Source organism: Gopherus flavomarginatus, chromosome 17 (genome assembly GCF_025201925.1).
Source record: "Gopherus flavomarginatus isolate rGopFla2 chromosome 17, rGopFla2.mat.asm, whole genome shotgun sequence".
Taxonomy (NCBI): Eukaryota; Metazoa; Chordata; order Testudines; family Testudinidae; genus Gopherus; species Gopherus flavomarginatus.
The window spans coordinates 17922829-17941260 of record NC_066633.1 but is presented as its reverse complement, the minus strand read 5'-3'; the positions used below and the strand labels follow the sequence as shown (position 1 = coordinate 17941260).

General features: G+C 55.4%; 1 protein-coding gene across 1 annotated transcript in view; it reads right to left on the bottom strand.

Moving 5' to 3' along the window:
• AKNA (AT-hook transcription factor) overlaps positions 1–18432 on the bottom strand; it is an 81552-nt gene that overhangs the window by 9701 nt on the left and 53419 nt on the right. The window contains exons 12-17 of the mRNA XM_050926457.1: positions 16648–16924; positions 15923–16029; positions 15188–15438; positions 13921–14071; positions 1429–1599; positions 474–586 (exon numbers count right to left, since the gene is read on the bottom strand). Coding sequence (XP_050782414.1) covers positions 474–586; positions 1429–1599; positions 13921–14071; positions 15188–15438; positions 15923–16029; positions 16648–16924 — 1070 coding nt within the window. The remainder of the gene's footprint in view (positions 1–473; positions 587–1428; positions 1600–13920; positions 14072–15187; positions 15439–15922; positions 16030–16647; positions 16925–18432) is intronic.

Genomic DNA, 18432 nt, shown 5'->3' with positions numbered 1-18432 from the left:
GTGCGAACCCGACTCCAGTGTGTGTTGTCATGACTAGGTCAGAGGAGAGAGTCGCAGGCGGGTCACATAACCACAGTTGCACTTGTAGCAACCACCGGCCCTCGTGTGAATGGAACACCACAGGATCTTGGGGAATGACCATGAAGAGCTGGGCACAAGCTGGGGAGTTTGGCTCCAGGTCCAGACTCCAGCTTTCCGAAAGGTCAGGAGGGCTGGATCTGGGCGTGAGCCTGCCTGTCACGAACATTCCCAGGGTGCTGGTATCAGTGCCCACGTGTGTGCACCACAGAGTGCCCGTTCTCACCTCCTGCACGCATAGGAAGGGTGCCTGAACATCCCTTTTAGGAGGGAGAATTCGAAGAAGAGTAGAAGGAAAAGCAGATCCTGCTGCCTCTGCAGTCTGCTGCCCTCGAGTAATTGTTCCTGGATCTGGGTTAATCCCAGAGGGGGTAGGTGCCAATGGCTCTCCTTACTTAGGTCTCGTTCAGGCCCATCCCGAGGGAGCGATGCCGACCTCACCCGCCTCGCTGGCTTGATCACTGGAGCCGGCTCCCTGAACTCGCCTGGGCTCCTCTCTGCGGATTCGCTGGGAAAGGGACAGACACAGTGAAGTCGAGGGCTCAGCACCCCGGGTCTGGGTGCAGGGGGTTTTAACCACCCCCTCCACCCGGCACTGGGGGAGCTGTGCTTGCACCGAGTGACAGTCACCGCCTCTGCTTTGAAGCATGGAGAGGACGAGCTGCCACGTGCTTAGCAGCCTGTAGATGGGGTCTGTGGGGAGACTGGCAGGACTGCTGGGAGGATTCAGGGTGCTAACGCAATCATCTGCCACCCTCTGCGGCCTGGCTGCCTGTGTGGCTCTGCACAGGGTGAAGTGAGCCTGGCCCATGCCTAGGATCCAGGGGAAGCTTGTCAGTCTCCCAGAAAGCTGCATGGGAAAAAAAGCCCACCCCCCACTTGGCCCCCGCCAGAGCTACTGGCCCTTCACCGTGCGATAAAGGGCCCGATTCTGTCAGCATTACACTAACCTAACTCCCACAGGAGCTATACGACACCTGTGTCCCAAAAAGCGCCAGCCGAGGCTGGGACCCCACTGTGCTGTCTCACACCTGGCGTTCCATACTGCTCACTTCCACCTGCCTGGCACTTCTTCCTCTCCAACCTGTCACACTCCCTCACCACTGCTGGAGCAAGAGCCTTCTCCTCACTCAGCTGCCACCGGCTGGAACAGCCTCCCTGTAACCTTTGCAAGGCTCAGCAGAAAACAGGGCAGTTCCACAGAGGGGTAGAAATCTCCCTGGGCACCAGAGAGAACCAGAGAAGGAGGCGGCTGTCGGCCAGCCTGTGTCACTGAACTCCCATTGGCAGAGTTTGCAGGAAAGGCACAGTAGGCAACAAGGCCACGTTGTGCTGCACACTGGCACCTACCCAAAGGGGGCTGAGTTCCGGACTGAGGGGCCGTTCCCCACAGGCTGCCTCCTGCTCCTAGCAGTGCGTGGGGATGACTTTTCCTCTGGGTAGCTGCGGGATCGGTGCAAACTCTCCTCTAGCCGCTGCCGAAGCCGCGAGACCTCGTCCTGCAGAGCCTGGATAGCCTGGCTGGGGTGGGAAGGGGAATAAAGGATTAACAAGTGCCAGTTAGAACAAAAATGTCCAATCCAGAAGGAAAATGGGGAACACTCCATTCTTTCTGCCTGTTTGAAATCACATGGCCAATCCCATCTCCGCTCCTCCCGACTGTCTGACACCAGACATCCTCAGATCCTTGCAGAAGGGACACCATTGCTCATCCCCCTGGAGACTCGAGCGTTAAAAGTAACTACGTCTATAGGCATGTCTACCAAGAGGTGTGACTGCAGCACGTATAGACACACCGGAGCTAGCTTTAACCTATGTCACGGAGTGTGGGGGAGTCCGGCCCTGCACCCCTCTTCCTGGGACCCACAGTGACTCTCAGCCAGCCAGTAAAACAGAAGGTTTATTGGACAACAGGAACACAGGTTACAGCAGAGCTTGCAGGCACAGTCAGGACCCCTCCACCGAGTCCTTCTGGGCTTTCAGGGTGCTTGGATCCTAGCTAGGATACCCTGAATTCCGCCCACACAGCCCCAAGCCCAAACTCAAACTGCTTCCCTCCTGCCACTCCCTTCCTTTGTCCCCTTCCCGGGCAAAGGTGTTGACCTTTCCCCTCCCTTACCTAGCTCAGGTTACAGGCCCTGGCATCGTCCATCCCCTAAAGTCCTCCCCTGCTCTCCCACTCCCCACACAGACAGTCCCTACTGCATCACATCTCTCCCCCCTTCGAGACTGAACTGAGCGGGGTCACTCTGCCCAGTGACCTGGGGAAGTTCAGGGCCCGCTCTCCGGGACAACGCATCCGCTGTCAGGTTGGCACTTCCCTTCACATGGACCACGTCCATGTCATAGTCCTGCAGGAGCAGGCTCCACCTCAGGAGCTTGGCGTTGGCTCCTTTCATCTGGTGCAGCCAGGTCAGGGGAGAGTGGTCGGTGTACACGGTGAAGTGTCGCCCAAAGAGATATGGCTCTAGTTTCTTAAGGGCCCACACCATGGCCAGGCATTCCTTCTCGATGGCTGCGTAGCTTTGTTCCCGGGGTAGCAGCTTCTTACTCAGGTACACGATGGGGTGTCTCTCCCCCTTTTCATCCTCCTGCATTAACACTGCCCCCAGTCCCGTGTCTGAGGCATCAGTGAACACCATAAAGGGTTTGTCAAAATCTGGGTTTGCCAGAACTGGGCCACTAACCAGAGCCTCCTTCAGCGCCCGGAAAGCCTCCTGGCACTGCTCAGTCCAGATCACCTTGTCTGGCTTCCCCTTTTTGCATAGTTCAGTGATGGGGCCGGCTATGGCACTAAAGTGGGGCACGAACCTTCGATAGTACCCCGCCATCCCAATAAAGGCCTGTACCTGCTTTTTGGTTTGGGGAGCAGGCCAGTCTCTGATCACCTCCACCTTGGCTGGTTCCGGCTTCAGGCAGCCGCTCCCCACCCGATGGCCCAGGTAAGATACTTCGGCCATCCCCACCTTGCACTTCTCAGCCTTTACGGTTAACCCAGCCTTTCGGAGTCGGTCTAGGACTTGTTTAACCTGGGACATGTGGTCCTCCCAGGTCTGGCTGAAGATGCAGATGTCGTCAATATACGCCACGGCAAAACTCTCCATCCCCCTCAGTAGCTGATCCACCAGGCGCTGGAAGGTGGCTGGCGCTCCCTTGAGGCCGAAGGGCAGGGTCAGAAACTCATAGAGCCCCAGAGGGGTGATAAAGGCCGATTTCAGCCTGGCATCTGCGTCCAGCGGCACTTGCCAGTAGCCTTTGGTAAGATCCATAGTGGTGAGGTACCGAGCACCTCCTAGCTTGTCTAGGAGCTCGTCAGGCCTGGGCATAGGGTAGGCATCAGATACGGTGATGGCATTGAGCTTTCGATAGTCCACACAGAACCGGATTGACCCATCCTTCTTGGGGACTAGCACCACTGGCGAGGCCCAAGGGCTGGAAGACGGCTGGATCACCCCCAAAGCCAGCATGTCCCTGACCTCTCTTTCAAGATCCTGGGCAGTTTTACCAGTGACCCGAAAAGGGGAGCATCTTATAGGGGGATGTGACCCAGTCTCCACCCGGTGGACAGTCAAATTAGTGCGTCCAGGCTGGTTGGAAAACAGCTGTCGGTACAGATGCAGCACCCCTCTGATCTCAGCGTGCTGGCCCGGGGTCAGTTGCTCAGAGAGGGGAATCGCCTCCAGGGGGGAACCAGCTTTTGTCCCAGGGAATAGATCCACTAAGGGGTCATCTCCCTGCCCCTCCCAATGTCCACACACGGCCAACACCACATTCCCCCTGTCATAGTATGGTTTCATCATGTTCACATGGTACACCCGACGGTGATGTGCCCGGTTTGACAGCTCCACCACATAGTTTACCTCATTCAGTTGCTTGATAACCTTGAAGGGCCCTTCCTAGGCGGCCTGGAGTTTGTTTCTCCTCACGGGGATAAGAACCATCACCTGATCCCCGGTGGCGAAGGTACGGGCTCGTGCTGTGCGGTCATACCAGACCTTCTGCCTCCTCTGGGCTCGGGCCAGATTCTCCCTGGCCAGGCCCATGAGCTCGGCCAGTCTTTCCCGGAAGGTCAGGACATACTCCACCACTGACTCTCCCTCGGGAGCGGCCTTCCCCTCCCATTCGTCCCTCATCAGGTTTAGGGGCCCCCTCACCTGCCTTCCATACAACAGTTCGAAAGGTGAAAACCCAGTAGATTCCTGGGGTACCTCCCTGTACGCAAACAGCAGGTGAGGTAAGTACTTGTCCCAATCTTGCGGATGCTGGTTCATAAATGTTTTTAGCATCATCTTCAGCGTCCCGTTGAACCTTTCTACCAGCCCGTTGGACTGGGGGTGATACGCTGAGGCCCAGTTGTGCTGGACCCCACATTTCTGCCATAAGGACCGGAGCAGGGCCGACATGAAGTTGGACCCCTGGTCCGTTAAGACCTCCTTGGGGAACCCCACCCGGCTGAAAATTGTCAGCAGCGCATCTGCCACTGTGTCTGCTTCGATAGAGGACAAGGCCACCGCCTCGGGGTAGCGAGTGGCAAAATCCACGACCACCAGGATGTATTTCTTCCCTGACCGGGTCGTCTTGCTGAGAGGTCCCACTATGTCCATGGCTACCTTCTGGAAAGGTTCTTCTATGATGGGTAAAGGCCTCAAAGCCGCTTTCCCCTTGTCCCGGGCCTTCCCCACCCTCTGGCAGGGGTCACAGGATTGGCAGTACTGTCGGACATGGGTAAAGACCCCAGGCCAGTAAAAGTTCTGTAGCAGCCTCTGCCTGGTGCGCCGGATTCCCTGGTGCCCTGCGAGAGGGATGTCATGGGCCAGGTACAACAGCTTGTGACGGAACTTCTGGGGAACCACCAGCTGCCTCCTGATCCCCCATGACTCTACTTCCCCTGGGGGAGCCCATTCTCGGTACAGGAACCCCTTCTCCCACAGGAACCTCTCCTTGCAACCTCTCCTCATGGTCTGTACCGCACTAAGGTCAGCCCGGTCCCTGTGCTTCCGCAAGGAGGGATCTTTCTGCAACTCGGCCTGGAACTCAGCAGCTGGGACAGGAATGGGGACCGGCTCTCTCTTGCTGGCTGGGTCTGAGGCCGCAGCCTCTCTGCACCGTGCCCCTGGGCGTTCCCCGCTCCCTGAGTTAGGGGCCTGCACCTCAGGTCGAGTACCTTCCCCGTTGTCGGGGAGCAGTGCCATTTGCCGACTCTGACTACGAGTCACGACCAGGGCACTCTGGGTGTTACTAGGCCAGTCCTCAAGGTCCCCTCCCATTAACACGTCAGTGGGCAAATATTGGTGTACCCCCACATCCTTGGGGCCCTCCTTGGCCCCCCATTTCAGGTGTACCCTTGCCACGGGTACCTTGAATGGGGTCCCGCCCACGCCCATCAGGGTCAGGTAGGTGTCGGGCACCATCCGATCTGAGGCCACCACCTCGGGCCGGGCCAGCGTCACCTCTGCGCCCGTGTCCCAGTACCCAGTGACCTTCCTCCCATCCACTTCCAGGGAAACAATGCACTCTTTCCGGAGGGGCAGCCCCGCGCCCACCCGGTAAACCAAAAACCCGGAACCGGGAGCATCAACAGGTGGTATGTTGCCAACCCCCCTTTCCTGGGAACGTAGCCCCTCCTCCGATTGGGTTTTTACCCAGTCCACCCTCTGCGGGTTGGGTCTGCTTGGTCTGTCCCTGAGCTTGGGGCACTGGGCCCGTATGTGACCTCGTTGGCCACAGCGATAGCAGCCCATATCTCGTGGGTCCCCTTGAGTGGGTCGGAGGGACCTGCCGCTGGATGTTCCCCTTTTGGGGGGGTTCTCCATAGGCCCCCTTTGGGAGGTCCCATGTTGACTCTCTCTCTGCGTTGAGGCAGGCCTGCTCCTTTGAGACTCCTCCCTGCCATCCCCTGCCCGACTGTCCACAAATTGGTCGGCCAGCTGGCCTGCATGCTGCGGGTTCTCCGGCTTCTGGTCCATCAACCACAGCCTCAGGTCGGATGGGCACTGCTCGTACAGGTGCTCCAGTATAAATAGGTCAAGCAGGTCCTCTTTAGTTTGGGCCCCAGCTGTCCACTTGCGAGCATACCCCTGCGCCCGGTTGACCAGTTGTAGGTATGTAACCTCACGGGTTTTACGCTGGCTCCGGAACTTTTTCCGGTACATCTCAGGAGTCAGCCCAAACTCGCGGAGCAGGGCCTGTTTGAACAGTTCGTAATCCCCTGCCTCCGCCCCTTTCAGTCGGCTGTACACCTCCACGGCTGTGGAGTCCAGTAAGGGGGTGAGAACTGCGATCCTGTCTGCAGGGTCAACCCTGTGCAGCTCGCAGGCATTCTCAAAAGCCGTCAGGAAGGTATCTATGTCCTCCCCCTCCTTACGCCGGGGCAGCAAGTGCTTATCAAAGCTCTTTGTAGGCTTGGGTCCCCCCTCACTCACCGCAGCCGGGGCCTCACTGCTCCTCAGCCGGGCCAGGTCCAGCTCATGTTTACGCTGTTTCTCCTTCTCCTCCCACTCACGCTGGCGCTGGTTCTCCTCATGTTTACGCTGGTTCTCCTCATGTTCACGCTGTTTCGCCTTCTCCTCCAGCTCATGTTCACGTTGTTTCGCCTTCTCCTCCAGCTCTCGCCTCTTTAACTCGAGCTCCTCCCGTCTCAGCTCCCTTTCATATTCCAGCCGCATCCGCTCCACGGATGCTGAGCGTTGCCGGGAGGATCCCCTGCTGGGGGGTGAGCTTCGCCGTGGGGCTCCCCTGCTGGCCGGGGGTGTCACGGTGCCCTCGGTATACACTGGGCTCCTCCCCGCCCTTCCTCTACGCCTAGGAAGGGGGGGTCTCGGGAAGCCCTCGTCTGCCGGCTGACCACTCCCGGCAGGGACAGTCACTGGTGCCTGCGCTGCATCTTCTCGGCTGCTTCCCTCAGAGACAGGGCTCCGTTCATTCATGCGGTCTCCCTGCTCCAGCTGGGAAATCAGCTGGTCCTTGCTGAGCCTCCCTGGGTGCAGCCCCCTCTGCTTACACAGCTCCACCAGGTCACACTTGCACCGCTTGGCATACATCTTCCTGCTGGCCACTCACAGGCCGGGGTGCTCGCCGCTCCCCACGGTTTCCAGGGGGACCCCTAGTGCACCAGCCCTTCTTGAGGTCACCACCTCTCTGCCAGGGTCGAGCTGCAGACTCCTCCGCCCCTGGGACCACTCGCTGCAATCCCCCGGGGGACCCTGTTACTGCAAAGTCCTTCTCACTGGGCACACACTCCCAGGGGTTAACCACCCCTTCGTTTTACTGCTCCCCAGTCACTTACTGCAGGAAGCGCCGTCCACAGGGTGCAGTATCTCCCGCCGCTGCCACCAGTTGTCACGGAGTGTGGGGGAGTCCGGCCCTGCACCCCTCTTCCTGGGACCCACAGTGACTCTCAGCCAGCCAGTAAAACAGAAGGTTTATTGGACAACAGGAACACAGGTTACAGCAGAGCTTGCAGGCACAGTCAGGACCCCTCCACCGAGTCCTTCTGGGCTTTCAGGGTGCTTGGATCCTAGCTAGGATACCCTGAATTCCGCCCACACAGCCCCAAGCCCAAACTCAAACTGCTTCCCTCCTGCCACTCCCTTCCTTTGTCCCCTTCCCGGGCAAAGGTGTTGACCTTTCCCCTCCCTTACCTAGCTCAGGTTACAGGCCCTGGCATCGTCCATCCCCTAAAGTCCTCCCCTGCTCTCCCACTCCCCACACAGACAGTCCCTACTGCATCACAACCTAGATCAAAGATAGCTTGGGTAACGATAGCAGCAAAGCAGTGGCAGCATGGACTAGACCCCCCACCCAGGACCTGGGGTAAATACTCAAGCAACTGACATGGCTTCACAGCTACTGGCACCCAAGCTAGCTGGTGCCCCTGTAAAATGCCATAGGTGCCAAAGGCGATACTGGACATGGCAAAGGCAGGCCACAATCAAATAAGCCGGCAGCCAGTTACAGCCTATAGGGGCACGGGATTGCCCTTGAAAAGGAACTCTGGAAAGGTGGAGAAACCATGAGGGGTCAACAGCATTTGCTAGGAGATGGAACTCCGAACTTAAACCTGCATCCATGTGTGTCGCTCTCCTTGTTACAATTCTGTCCCAGTACGCGCATGGCTTGCGTGGATGAGAGAGTGGGACAGGAACTGCGCACACGTTTCCCACTAGAATCTAATCACAGTGCAGCTGGATTCAGCAACGCAACTCCAGTCTGAAGCGCTGGACCTGCCTATGCCAGGGGATGTGCGCATTGGAGTCATGGAGATCAGCCACGCTCTTCTCAGGTCTGTGGAGAGGTTTTGCTACCTAAGCAGCACGCTGTCACAGAATGACATAATTGAGGATGGGATTCCCCATTGCACAGCCCATGCCAGCTCTGCATTGGGAATGCCGTCACACTGCCTCTGGAACAATAGGGCTATCAAGGGAAGCACCAAGCTAAATAACTATCGAGCAGTCACGCTTACGACGCTTACCCAAGGCCGGATTTTATAGCCAGCTAAAGCAAAGCACTGTTCTCTTGGTGACCAGTACAAATGATATAAGGACACACTGAAGTCAAACTCGGAAGTCTGTCAGGTTGACCCCAGCCATTGGAAAGCAACAGCCCACAGCAAAGCAAGATGGCAGCAGATTTGTCCTGTCACTGTTAACTGTTTTGTAGCAAGATGCAGCCTGCAATGGTCATGGACAATCTTGTCTGTCCCACATGTAACTGTGTTGTGGTTCTCGCATTGGTCTGACCTCATGTATCCGTAGTCGCCTTTAGTGTTGGCTGAATCCTCATATGTCAACATCGACATGAGACTTCATCAGCATCAGACGTACCCTAGAAGGTACTTTCAGGATGAACCAACAGCGGCAGTGACCGCACCCAAGTTGTCTCCCTTCAGAGGCTTCTGCTGTCTGACTACAGGGCAAGCTAACTGCCACAGCTGCACTGTCACTACGTGACCCAGCGTGGTGGCCCAATCCAAATAAGCCCCATCTTCCACTTCAGAGGCTCCCAAGGGATTTCACAGCGGGAGTCACTGACATGCAGCCATCCCTGGTGCAGGACAAGACATGAAGAAGACTCTTGTATTCAACTGACACCATGAGGGAGTTTATGGAAGCAGAAAGTACCTGGCTACTCTGGAAATGAGCCAGGAGATGGATTAACGCGCCTCCTCCTGTGGAAAGAGCCATGGGGCCTAATTGTTCAGAAGTGCTAAGTACCCACAACCCCAGCTGAAGTCAATAGGAGCTCTGGGAGCTCAATCGCCACCGGCAATTAGGCCTCGTGGAAGCTGCAATGACCACGAATGGTCAGGAGAAGGATGTGGTGGGTCTCGGGCCAGCTCTTGGGGAAGCAGCATCCACCTCACACTGACCCCCATCAGCAGGAGAGGGCGAACACCCATGAAGAATAAGCACTGGAGATGGGCAGGACATTTTTGATGTAAGGACATTTTTCTAAAATGTGCTGCTTCATCGAAACCAAAATGTTTTGTGGCAATGGATCGGTTATGACGACGTTTCTGTCAGGAAATGAGAGAGGTGGACTCTTTCCAGGGCTGGCCTTAGAGGTGGGTGACCAGGGTAGCCTCTCTGAGTGTCAACGTTCAGGGACACCAAATCCCTGAGTTTTTTTGTTTTTTTTTTTCAGTTGTTTAGCTTAGGCCTTTTGAGTGGGGGAGGACTGAAAACAGCTTCCACCAAAGCACCCAGGGCCATCTCTGACTCTCTCATGTGCCATGCTCCAATAGTGGGTTTTGGTGCCTGTTTTTGGATTGTGTGTGATGGGGCGGGGAAAGGGCACTTGGTAGCTCAGTGGTTAGGGCACTGGCTTGGGAGGTAGGAAATCCAGGATGATCTTGGATGAAAAACTCTACTTTGAATCAGCCAGAGCAGGGACTGCGCCCTAGTCACCAGGCTACCAATCCCCCTGTCCCTGCCTTGACACACCCCGCCCCGCACCATTCCAGCCCAGAGCTCAGGTTTCAATCCCAAACCAGGCACTTGGACACAAATCTGTTTTCACAAAAATGTTAGCGAGGTTTTGGGTTCATTCCACTGGGGAAAAAAAACAAACATGCAAACCCTGATCATTGCCAAGGCCAAATTGTTGCCCTCCATGAGCCCCCCTTGCTCCCAGGGTTTGTCCTTTGGAGTGGGGAATGGATGATTGAGGCATGCTGGGAGGGGAGGGTGGGGGAAGCCTGCACTGCTGCCCAAGCAGAATCAGCTGTGCGGCTAGAGAGGGGACTTCCTTCCCCAGGGCTGTTCCCCAGCCCTTCCACTTGGGAAATAATGGAAAGTAGAGCAGGAGCAAGGGAGAGGAGCAGGGTCTGTATTACTTTCAAGAGGACCATAGGGGAGAATGGGAAGGAGTGGAAATATGGGCTTTACACATGGAGCTTTTCTGAACGGCTGCAAAGATCTCAAGCCGTTAGGGATCACAGTGTCCAGCCAGATTCTCTGGACTCGAGTTGATTCAGTGCTGCTCCAGTGCTTGCCGGGAAATTTGATATTTTTGTCTATACATCCTATCTCGGCCCCTCTGACTAAATGCACAAGACAGGCAGCTGCAGAAGGAACGTTTAAACTGCCATGTTACTCTGCTGGCTACCATAGCAGCTGGGGGGAAAATAAGCTTGCATTAATACTCACTGTGGTGGCATTTTCCAGACTGCCAGGCAATGTATGCTTAGGGGAAGCATGTGGCTTTCTTTTCAGGTCACCAAAGGGTTAACCACCTTCCTTTTCAGAGTGCCCATCCTGGGAACTAGAAAGTGCCCTTCTCCTTAAGGAACTGCGTCACCTAGTCTTTCTTGAGATGCCGTTAAGGGGTGTGGTTTTCAGACAATACTCCACACTCAACCACTGAAACTCAAGCCGGGCACTCAGATCAGTAGTCCCTTTTGACAATCTTGGCCTGAAGGTTCCACAATAGAACATGTCCTGTGAGCGGTGACAGGAGAACCTCAAATTACATGGAGGTTCAGGCTGGATACACTCTGGAAGCACGGAGCCTTCTCCAAATGAACCGGGCGTCTGGGTTCTGCAAAGGCAGGTATGAAATCTGCCGGGAACTGGCTGTCTCACCAGATAGCTGCAGGAGACACAGTGAGATCGACGCTTTCTCCTTCCTATTTGAACCCCATACAGCACAGCAGGGAGTGGGCTAGAAATACCAGAGAAGTTACCCAGACTAAGGCGACGCAAATTTGACTGGTCAATTCCAGCCTACTCATAACCTTGGGTTCAAGGTTCATTGAAATCCGTGGCCACCTCAGGCCTCTCTCAGGTGTCACTAAGCTGCACATCACAACATCTCTCAGATCTTCATGGCGACAGTGGGGCAAGGACTCGGATCTTCCTGCTCCAACAAGCACACGGCCCTGCCAGCTGAGCTGAAGGAGAATCTCCATCAGCACGATGGGATCTGAGACAAACCCAAGCAGTGCTGACTTCACCCAGTAGGAGGCAATGGGGCGCAGACACACACTGTCCACTTCATTACAGGACGCAGGACACCTACTTATGTCAGCTCAGCGTTCAGGGGTGGCCTTGTTATCCGTAATACACAGCACAAGCTGCTGCCCCTTAGCTAGGCAAACCCATAATCACCCTCAGGGAAATAAACACCAGGGTCCAGATCCGTAGCCAGTGTAAACCGGTGTCGCCCCACTGCAGTCAATAGGATGATGCTGATTTACGCCAGCTGAGAATCCAGCCACGTCAAATTAAAACAACAAGGAGAAAGATTTGGGAATTCACACTAGGTTTGCCAACCCACTGAAATAGTTTGCAAGGTTGTGGAAACCTCAGACTCCCCCAGGGGATTCTCGCCCCAAGCTGGGCAAAGGTTTGGCTCCAATCAGGGTCTAACCAGACAGAGCAGAGGGGGCAGGTTTCTTACTCTGTCATTCCCCTCCCTCCTCTCGTGAGTGACACGAGCGTTAACACTTTACCTGCCAGGTGGAAATGAGGCAGCCAGGCAGTGAGCAGAGGGACAGTGAGGTGAACCAGATCACAGTTTGCCCCAAGAGAGGCCAGTTCTCCTGGCTCTATCCCCCTAGCTACGGGAGGCACCTGCATTGAACTAAAAGCTTCCAGTCCAGCTGGCAGATGCTACAGGAGGGCAGTTCACAGCTCCACCCAACCACTCGGCTAGCGAGGGGGATGGGAACTCCCGACCCTGTCCCATCAATCCGCTCTTGCTACAGCCCATCCCTGAGGCAGCAACCACAGAGGCTGCCCTGACTGTGCTGTGTAGCCAAGGACCGCTCCCCCTGGTTACTCGCTCCTAGAAGAGCTGCCTCCAAAGACCACTTTGTCCCTGGTTTGCCCAGCAGGATCCGATCTGGCCCCACTCTGCTTCCCAGTCCCAGTTGAGACACTTGCAAAACCTTTGACCAAGGAGCTAGTATCCACCTGCTAGAATAAGACTCAGACCTGGCCTCGCTGTGGTCATGGTGAAATGAGTTGAATGGTCTCTGCCTTGACCCAGGGGGCGGCCTCCACGCTGAGGCCACACAAATCGGAGCGATACGCACATGGTGAAGAAGGCCAGGATTGGCGCTGTCATATCGAGTGTTTCTCCGCTTCCTCCCTCCGGCTAGCCGGCTCCAGCAACACCTCAATACTGGTGAGGTGGCCTCCTGTGGCTTTGAGATCTCTCATCTCCACGAGGGAAGGGGAGCTGCCTCTGGATTCACTCCCATGAGAGAGATCTATTGTACCGAGGTTCCCAGCCTGCCCGTCCCAAGGCCTGGTCCCTCTCAACACGTCTGAGCCCAAAGAAACAAGTGAGAGGCCTTTCTAAAGCAGCATGTGCTGGAACCATTCCATCAGCCCAATATAAACCAGTCCTAGAGCAGGGTGGAGACTGGAGATAAGGATCTCGCCTGGGGTGGGCACTTTAAGACGCGGAGTGCTTGTATCTCCCCAGGGGCTTTAGAAACGTCCCTAGTCCTCCATGCACAGAAACCAGTGCCGTTTCCTCCCGGCCCCACCCCTGCCACACTCGTGTTAGAGAGAGGCAGCGTCCTAGCAACACTCTCAGAAATGTTTGCTGACATTATGCAAGGAGAGGGCACAGAACGGGCAGAACACCCCACCCTCCCGGACCTCCCCTGCTCAGAAAAAGCAGATAAACAAGCCCCCACCTCCTATGCTCAGGGGCTGCTTGGCTCACTGGGAGATAACAACATCCTAGGGAAATCTAATGACCGTGCTGGATACAAAGCCCTTTCATAGAATCATAGAATCACAGAATCTCAGGACAGGAAGGGACCTCAGGAGGTATCTAGTCCAACCCCCTGCTCAAAGCAGGACCAATTTCCAACTAAATCATCCCAGCCAGAGCTTTGTCAAGCCTGACCTTAAAAACCTCTAAGGAAGGAGATTCCACCACCCCCCTAGGTAACCCATTCCAGTGCTTCACCACTCTCTGAGTGAAAAAGTTTTTTCTAATATCCAACCTAAACCTCCCCCACTGCAACTTGAGACCATTACTTGATATTTCCCAAGAGGACAGCTCCAGGGACTGCAGTCAGGAATGGCCCAGTGTTGACACCACTGACAGAGAGCCCAGGGTGTGACTTAGTGTCACCTCTTTCCATTGGGAGATCGATTCGGGGCTCTTACAGCCTCGGACTGCACCGCAGCAGCCCAGCTCAGAGATGGAGCTGCCACCGAGGAGGCTAGTCACAACGATGGAGAAATGCTGCAAAGATTCATACGCAGCCAAAGGTGCTGCTGGTCTCACCCCAGCAGCAGATGTTGGTGCCCCAAAGGGCCAGGGAAAGTGGCTGCTGTTGCTGACACAGCCCTGCCCCCGAGCCGAGTTCACACTTACTCTCGTTCCACGCGGGAGCCCAGGAGGCCGTGGTGAGCCCGGCCTGGGGAAAGCGATGTGGTGGTGGAGCTGGGTGGGCATCTAGTTTTGCTGGGACGGTGATCAGAAGCGCCGGCCCTGCTGTGCTGCTCTGCCTCGGAGTCCGTGTGAGCTGGGGACATAAGGAGACAGGACCAGATGTTAAAATGGCCGAGACTTTTGAGTGCCTCCATTTATTTCACCGGCCACCTGGGGCCATTTTCAGGTCTGACCCCAGACAGCTTCCCTCCCTGCTAAGGTGGCTCTGGGTGGGAGAAGATTCAGTCTCCATGGTCCAGTCAGTCCTTGACCTCTCTGCCAACAAATACGCTGTGGACCCTTGCTCACTGGACTGAGACTTATCCAAACTCATTCCACCCAGGGCACCGAATAGCCAGCTGAGTCACTAGCAGTTTGAGCGGCATTCGAACCAGCACTCAGGAAGTGAAAGGCTCCATTTCCCATCCCAGTCTCCAGAGCCACCCACTGTCAAAGGAATAGGACTGAGTGAGTCAACTGACTGGGTGATGGAGGCTCCCCAGTACATTACTGGTTTCCCTCCGAACCACGCGCCTGAGGAAAACGGGGCCACAGGCTGGATTTGTCTCAGGCCATAAACCAAAGGGAGGATTTATGATTCTGAGAGCCCTGAAATCTAGTCTGCCTGTGAGCAAACTTCAGGCCAAGCCACAGAACCTATGTCCAAAGGCTGTGGGTATGAGGGGGAGAGAGACATCTGGGTGATGGGAATTGAGGGTGAGGAGAGGTCATTGGCTGGTACAGCCTTAATTTGGGGGACCAATACAGCTCCCCCAAGCGATGCAGAACTGCATAGTCTCTGTGGGCTTTTCTTATGCCTCTCTCCCTGGTTGTGTGAACCCCACCATCCCTTTTTGATGGGAATGACTAGCACTGGTCCAAATCTTTTAGATCAAAAATGAAAATTTGGGTGGAAGAGTTTCATTTTGGGCCATGTTTTCCCAGTTTTCTATTGAAACACCAATTCCTCCCAAATTTTGGTTTTCAAAACACAGTTTTTTAAACTAAAAATAATTTTTGAAAATCACGAGAAAGGTAGGGGAAAAAAATGGAAAATATTCTAAAAAAAAAATGATATTTTTTGTTTGTATCAGCGGCAGCTCCTCTCACTGTAGGAAGACGGGAGGAGAACTCTGCCCCCTACAGGAAACAATGTGTGTCTCATGCTGGAGGTGCCCAGACACCCAGGTGATGGGCACTTTCTACTCACTGATGTCTGTGCCTGGTCCCACCTCACTGGTGATGCTGTTTGTCCACTGGGGAGGGGAGCTGGTTTGGGAGGGGCTGTCCCGGGGCAGGCTGTGTCTCCGGGCACTGCCTCCGGGGGGCGCCTGGCTGGCAGAGGTGTACGTGCCTAGCAGTTCCTTTTCCGACGGCAGGGGGGCTGCCTCTTTCCGCAGGGAAGTGCGAAGAGCAGCAGGGCTGGATGTGGGGCCAGATCTTCCCAGCATGCCGGGGGTCCTGGGAACAAGGCAAACACACAGGCCTCACTGAGGGAGTCTATCACCAACCCGGCTGCTACTGTGCTTCAGCCAGCTGGCTGCTTTCCTCTGGTCTCTTCCTTCAGAAGTCTTTCCTGGCACCCCTGTCCCAGCCGCTGCTCAGCCCACGCCTTCTGTAACTACCCTCCCCTGTTCACTAATCACCCCCTTTGCCATTCCACGTGCTCCAGATTCCCTCGCCCCATTCACCGCTCACCCCATGCATGCCACTTCCTCATGCTCCTCTCTCCCAGTCTGATCATCTGCTCTAGTCCCTCCCCTCTTCTCTCACTCTCATTCACCAATCACCAACCCCCACTGGGCCCCATACACTTAGCCTCCTCCCCATCACATCACACATTCCTTCAGCCCTGGACCCTTGTTATCAGCCCCCCAGGGCAGGAGAGGGGACGAGGGCAGGTCATAGGAGCTGGAGCGGGGAGAAGAGAGACAAGGGTCCATACGCAGTGTGGGAGGGACGATGCTCCGGGGTGCGTGTCAGCGGGGACACCCTGCTGGCCTCCGACCCCACAAACCCGCTGTCCGTCTCTGGAGACACGATGCGTTGATCCTGCAACAAAGGGAAACTTGATCCAGTTCAGATCAACACAAGGGATGCTGGCCATGTGACCAGGCAGAGCTGGTCTGTAGCTGGAGGGGAGACCACCAAGTACAAGCATACTGGTGGATGGTGCTGATCAATCAGTAAGTGGTGTTCCTCCCTCATAATCAGCACCGAACAAATGCCTCAGCATGGTGTTAGGGGGTGATACATTGCTGGAGCCATTGTCTTTTATGGGAGAAAGAAGACTGAAGTTCTGAAGCACATGGTCATTAAACTAAACCCCATGGTCCATTCTGCAGGAATCAGGGTGTTACCTCCAGAGGCAACAGGCCATATTCCATGTTGGAGAATTGCATTCTGCCCTGGCAAACTCTCCTGAAGCTTTAAACATGGAAATGATCCTTCCCTTCCTTTCTAAGAACCTGCTGGGTGGTGTTCCAGTGTGCTGTCACACAGCTGCAGTGGACCACACACCAGAGAGGGCTGCATTTCAGCAGCTGAGAAGGCAATTTCTGTATACATAGGGTCTTATTTTCAGAAATAGCTTCTGGATCTGTGCCCCAAATTTAGTGACCTCGAGTAGGTGGGAGCCCTGCCCTCCATTTCACCCTCCTGGGCGCTTACCTCGGATCGTAAGGATTTTGCCTGACGGAAAGGTTTCTGCGGAAGGTGCTCAGAAATGGCGCTGCCCACCATGCTGGCCATGCTGCTCTGGCGGGATAGTGTCTCCTGCTGCCCCCCGAAGGATGGCTTGGGGATTGCATCCTGGGACCTGGCTTTAATAGCCATGTTCCGAGGGAGGGACTCCTCGCCCTGGACAGAGGACAAGCGATTGCTCTTCCTGACCAGCTGACGGCATTCCCTTGGCTGCAGGGCGTGCGACCTCCTCTCCGGGGGCTGCCTGTTGGGGAGAGAAAGCAACACCAGTCAGAACCCTCCATCAAGACGAGGCAGTGCCCCCTTGTCATAGCTCTGCTGCCATCTGGTCTCCCAGTCCCTGCAGCACCACCAGGTCAAGGTGCACAGCCGCCCGCCACCCCATTGTTCCTGCCAGTAGCAGCTCAGGGAGCTTTCAGGGAGCAGTGAACCTACAAGGCACAATTTGCCTACACCTGCACCCACTGGAACCAGTGGTGATGCCCCCATTGTTGCTGTCAACACAGTTCAGTGGGAGCAGAGTCAGGTCCACCAGGTGCCCAGCTAGTCAGGTGTCTAATTCCACGCCCAAGGCTGCACCGCGAAAGCTGGGTGGAGAATGGGCCGTCCGGTTCCCGGAGGATTTCCAGAGTCGAAATCTGGGTCAGTTCTGAATCGAAATGAAAATCAGAGTGCTCCACAAACGGATGGGAGACCTGGCCCCTGGGCACTACTCCTGTGGGCTGTTCCTGGGAGCCCCAGTTCCAGGGTGATCTGGCTGGAGGGCTGACCCCAGGGACTTGGAAACCCTAGGGGCTGGGCAGGCAGGTTGCTGAGGAGCTGGGTGGGCGCGCTGGCAGGAAACCAGACAGGATTTCATTTCACACACACACACACACACACACACACACACACACACACACACACACACGGCTGTTGGAACTTTGTTGGCATCGCAATCGTCTCTGCAAAACATTTTGATTTCCAGGAACCAGCAAAGTCAGACAAAAAGGTGTTTCCTAGGAACCTCTCTGACCAGCCCTACGCAGCACTCTGCTGAGAGTCTGGACCCGCTGAGGAAAAGCACCGTAAATCACAGGCCCCAGGGCCTACACGTGTGTATTGCAATGATGTGGGGAGTCAGCAACCGGATGGGTGGATATATACCTTAGCTTGTGAGTTTATTCAGGGTAAGAACGGCATTTTCCTTTACATGTGTACAGCTCCTGGCACAGTTTGGGCTTTTACTGTGGTCTCTGAGTGCCTTACAGACAGGATACAAGTAAACAGCCAGAGCCTCAGTTTCTTTGTTCTCTCCTAGTCAGTTGAATGTGTTCAAGTTTGCATGCTCAGTTTTCTTCCCCCCTTTCCACCCCCATTTCTTTCTCCTCTTGGCCTTGCCCTCCTTCTCCTCATTATTTACTCTGCAACGGGCTCGCCCTTGGGGGACAGAATCCTCTTCGCTTCCACAGCCAGCTTGCCCTCCAAAGCGGGATAAGAAATAGCTGAAGGCTCCTTTGTTCTGCTTGTGACTTGGAGCGACAGAGAAAGAAGGCGTCTTTGTGCGCCTGGTTTATTACATTTTATCCGAGTAAAGCGGAAGTGGGACTCAGTTCTTATTTAGGTCACCCCCAGACACACAGGCAAAATACCCTGGTGAATGTAACACAGCAGAACAGCATATAGCAGGGATCAGATTGAGCCCAAACTGGCCAATACACCATCCTAATACTGCCCTGCTGCTACATTGACGACTTCATTAAAGAAAAAATG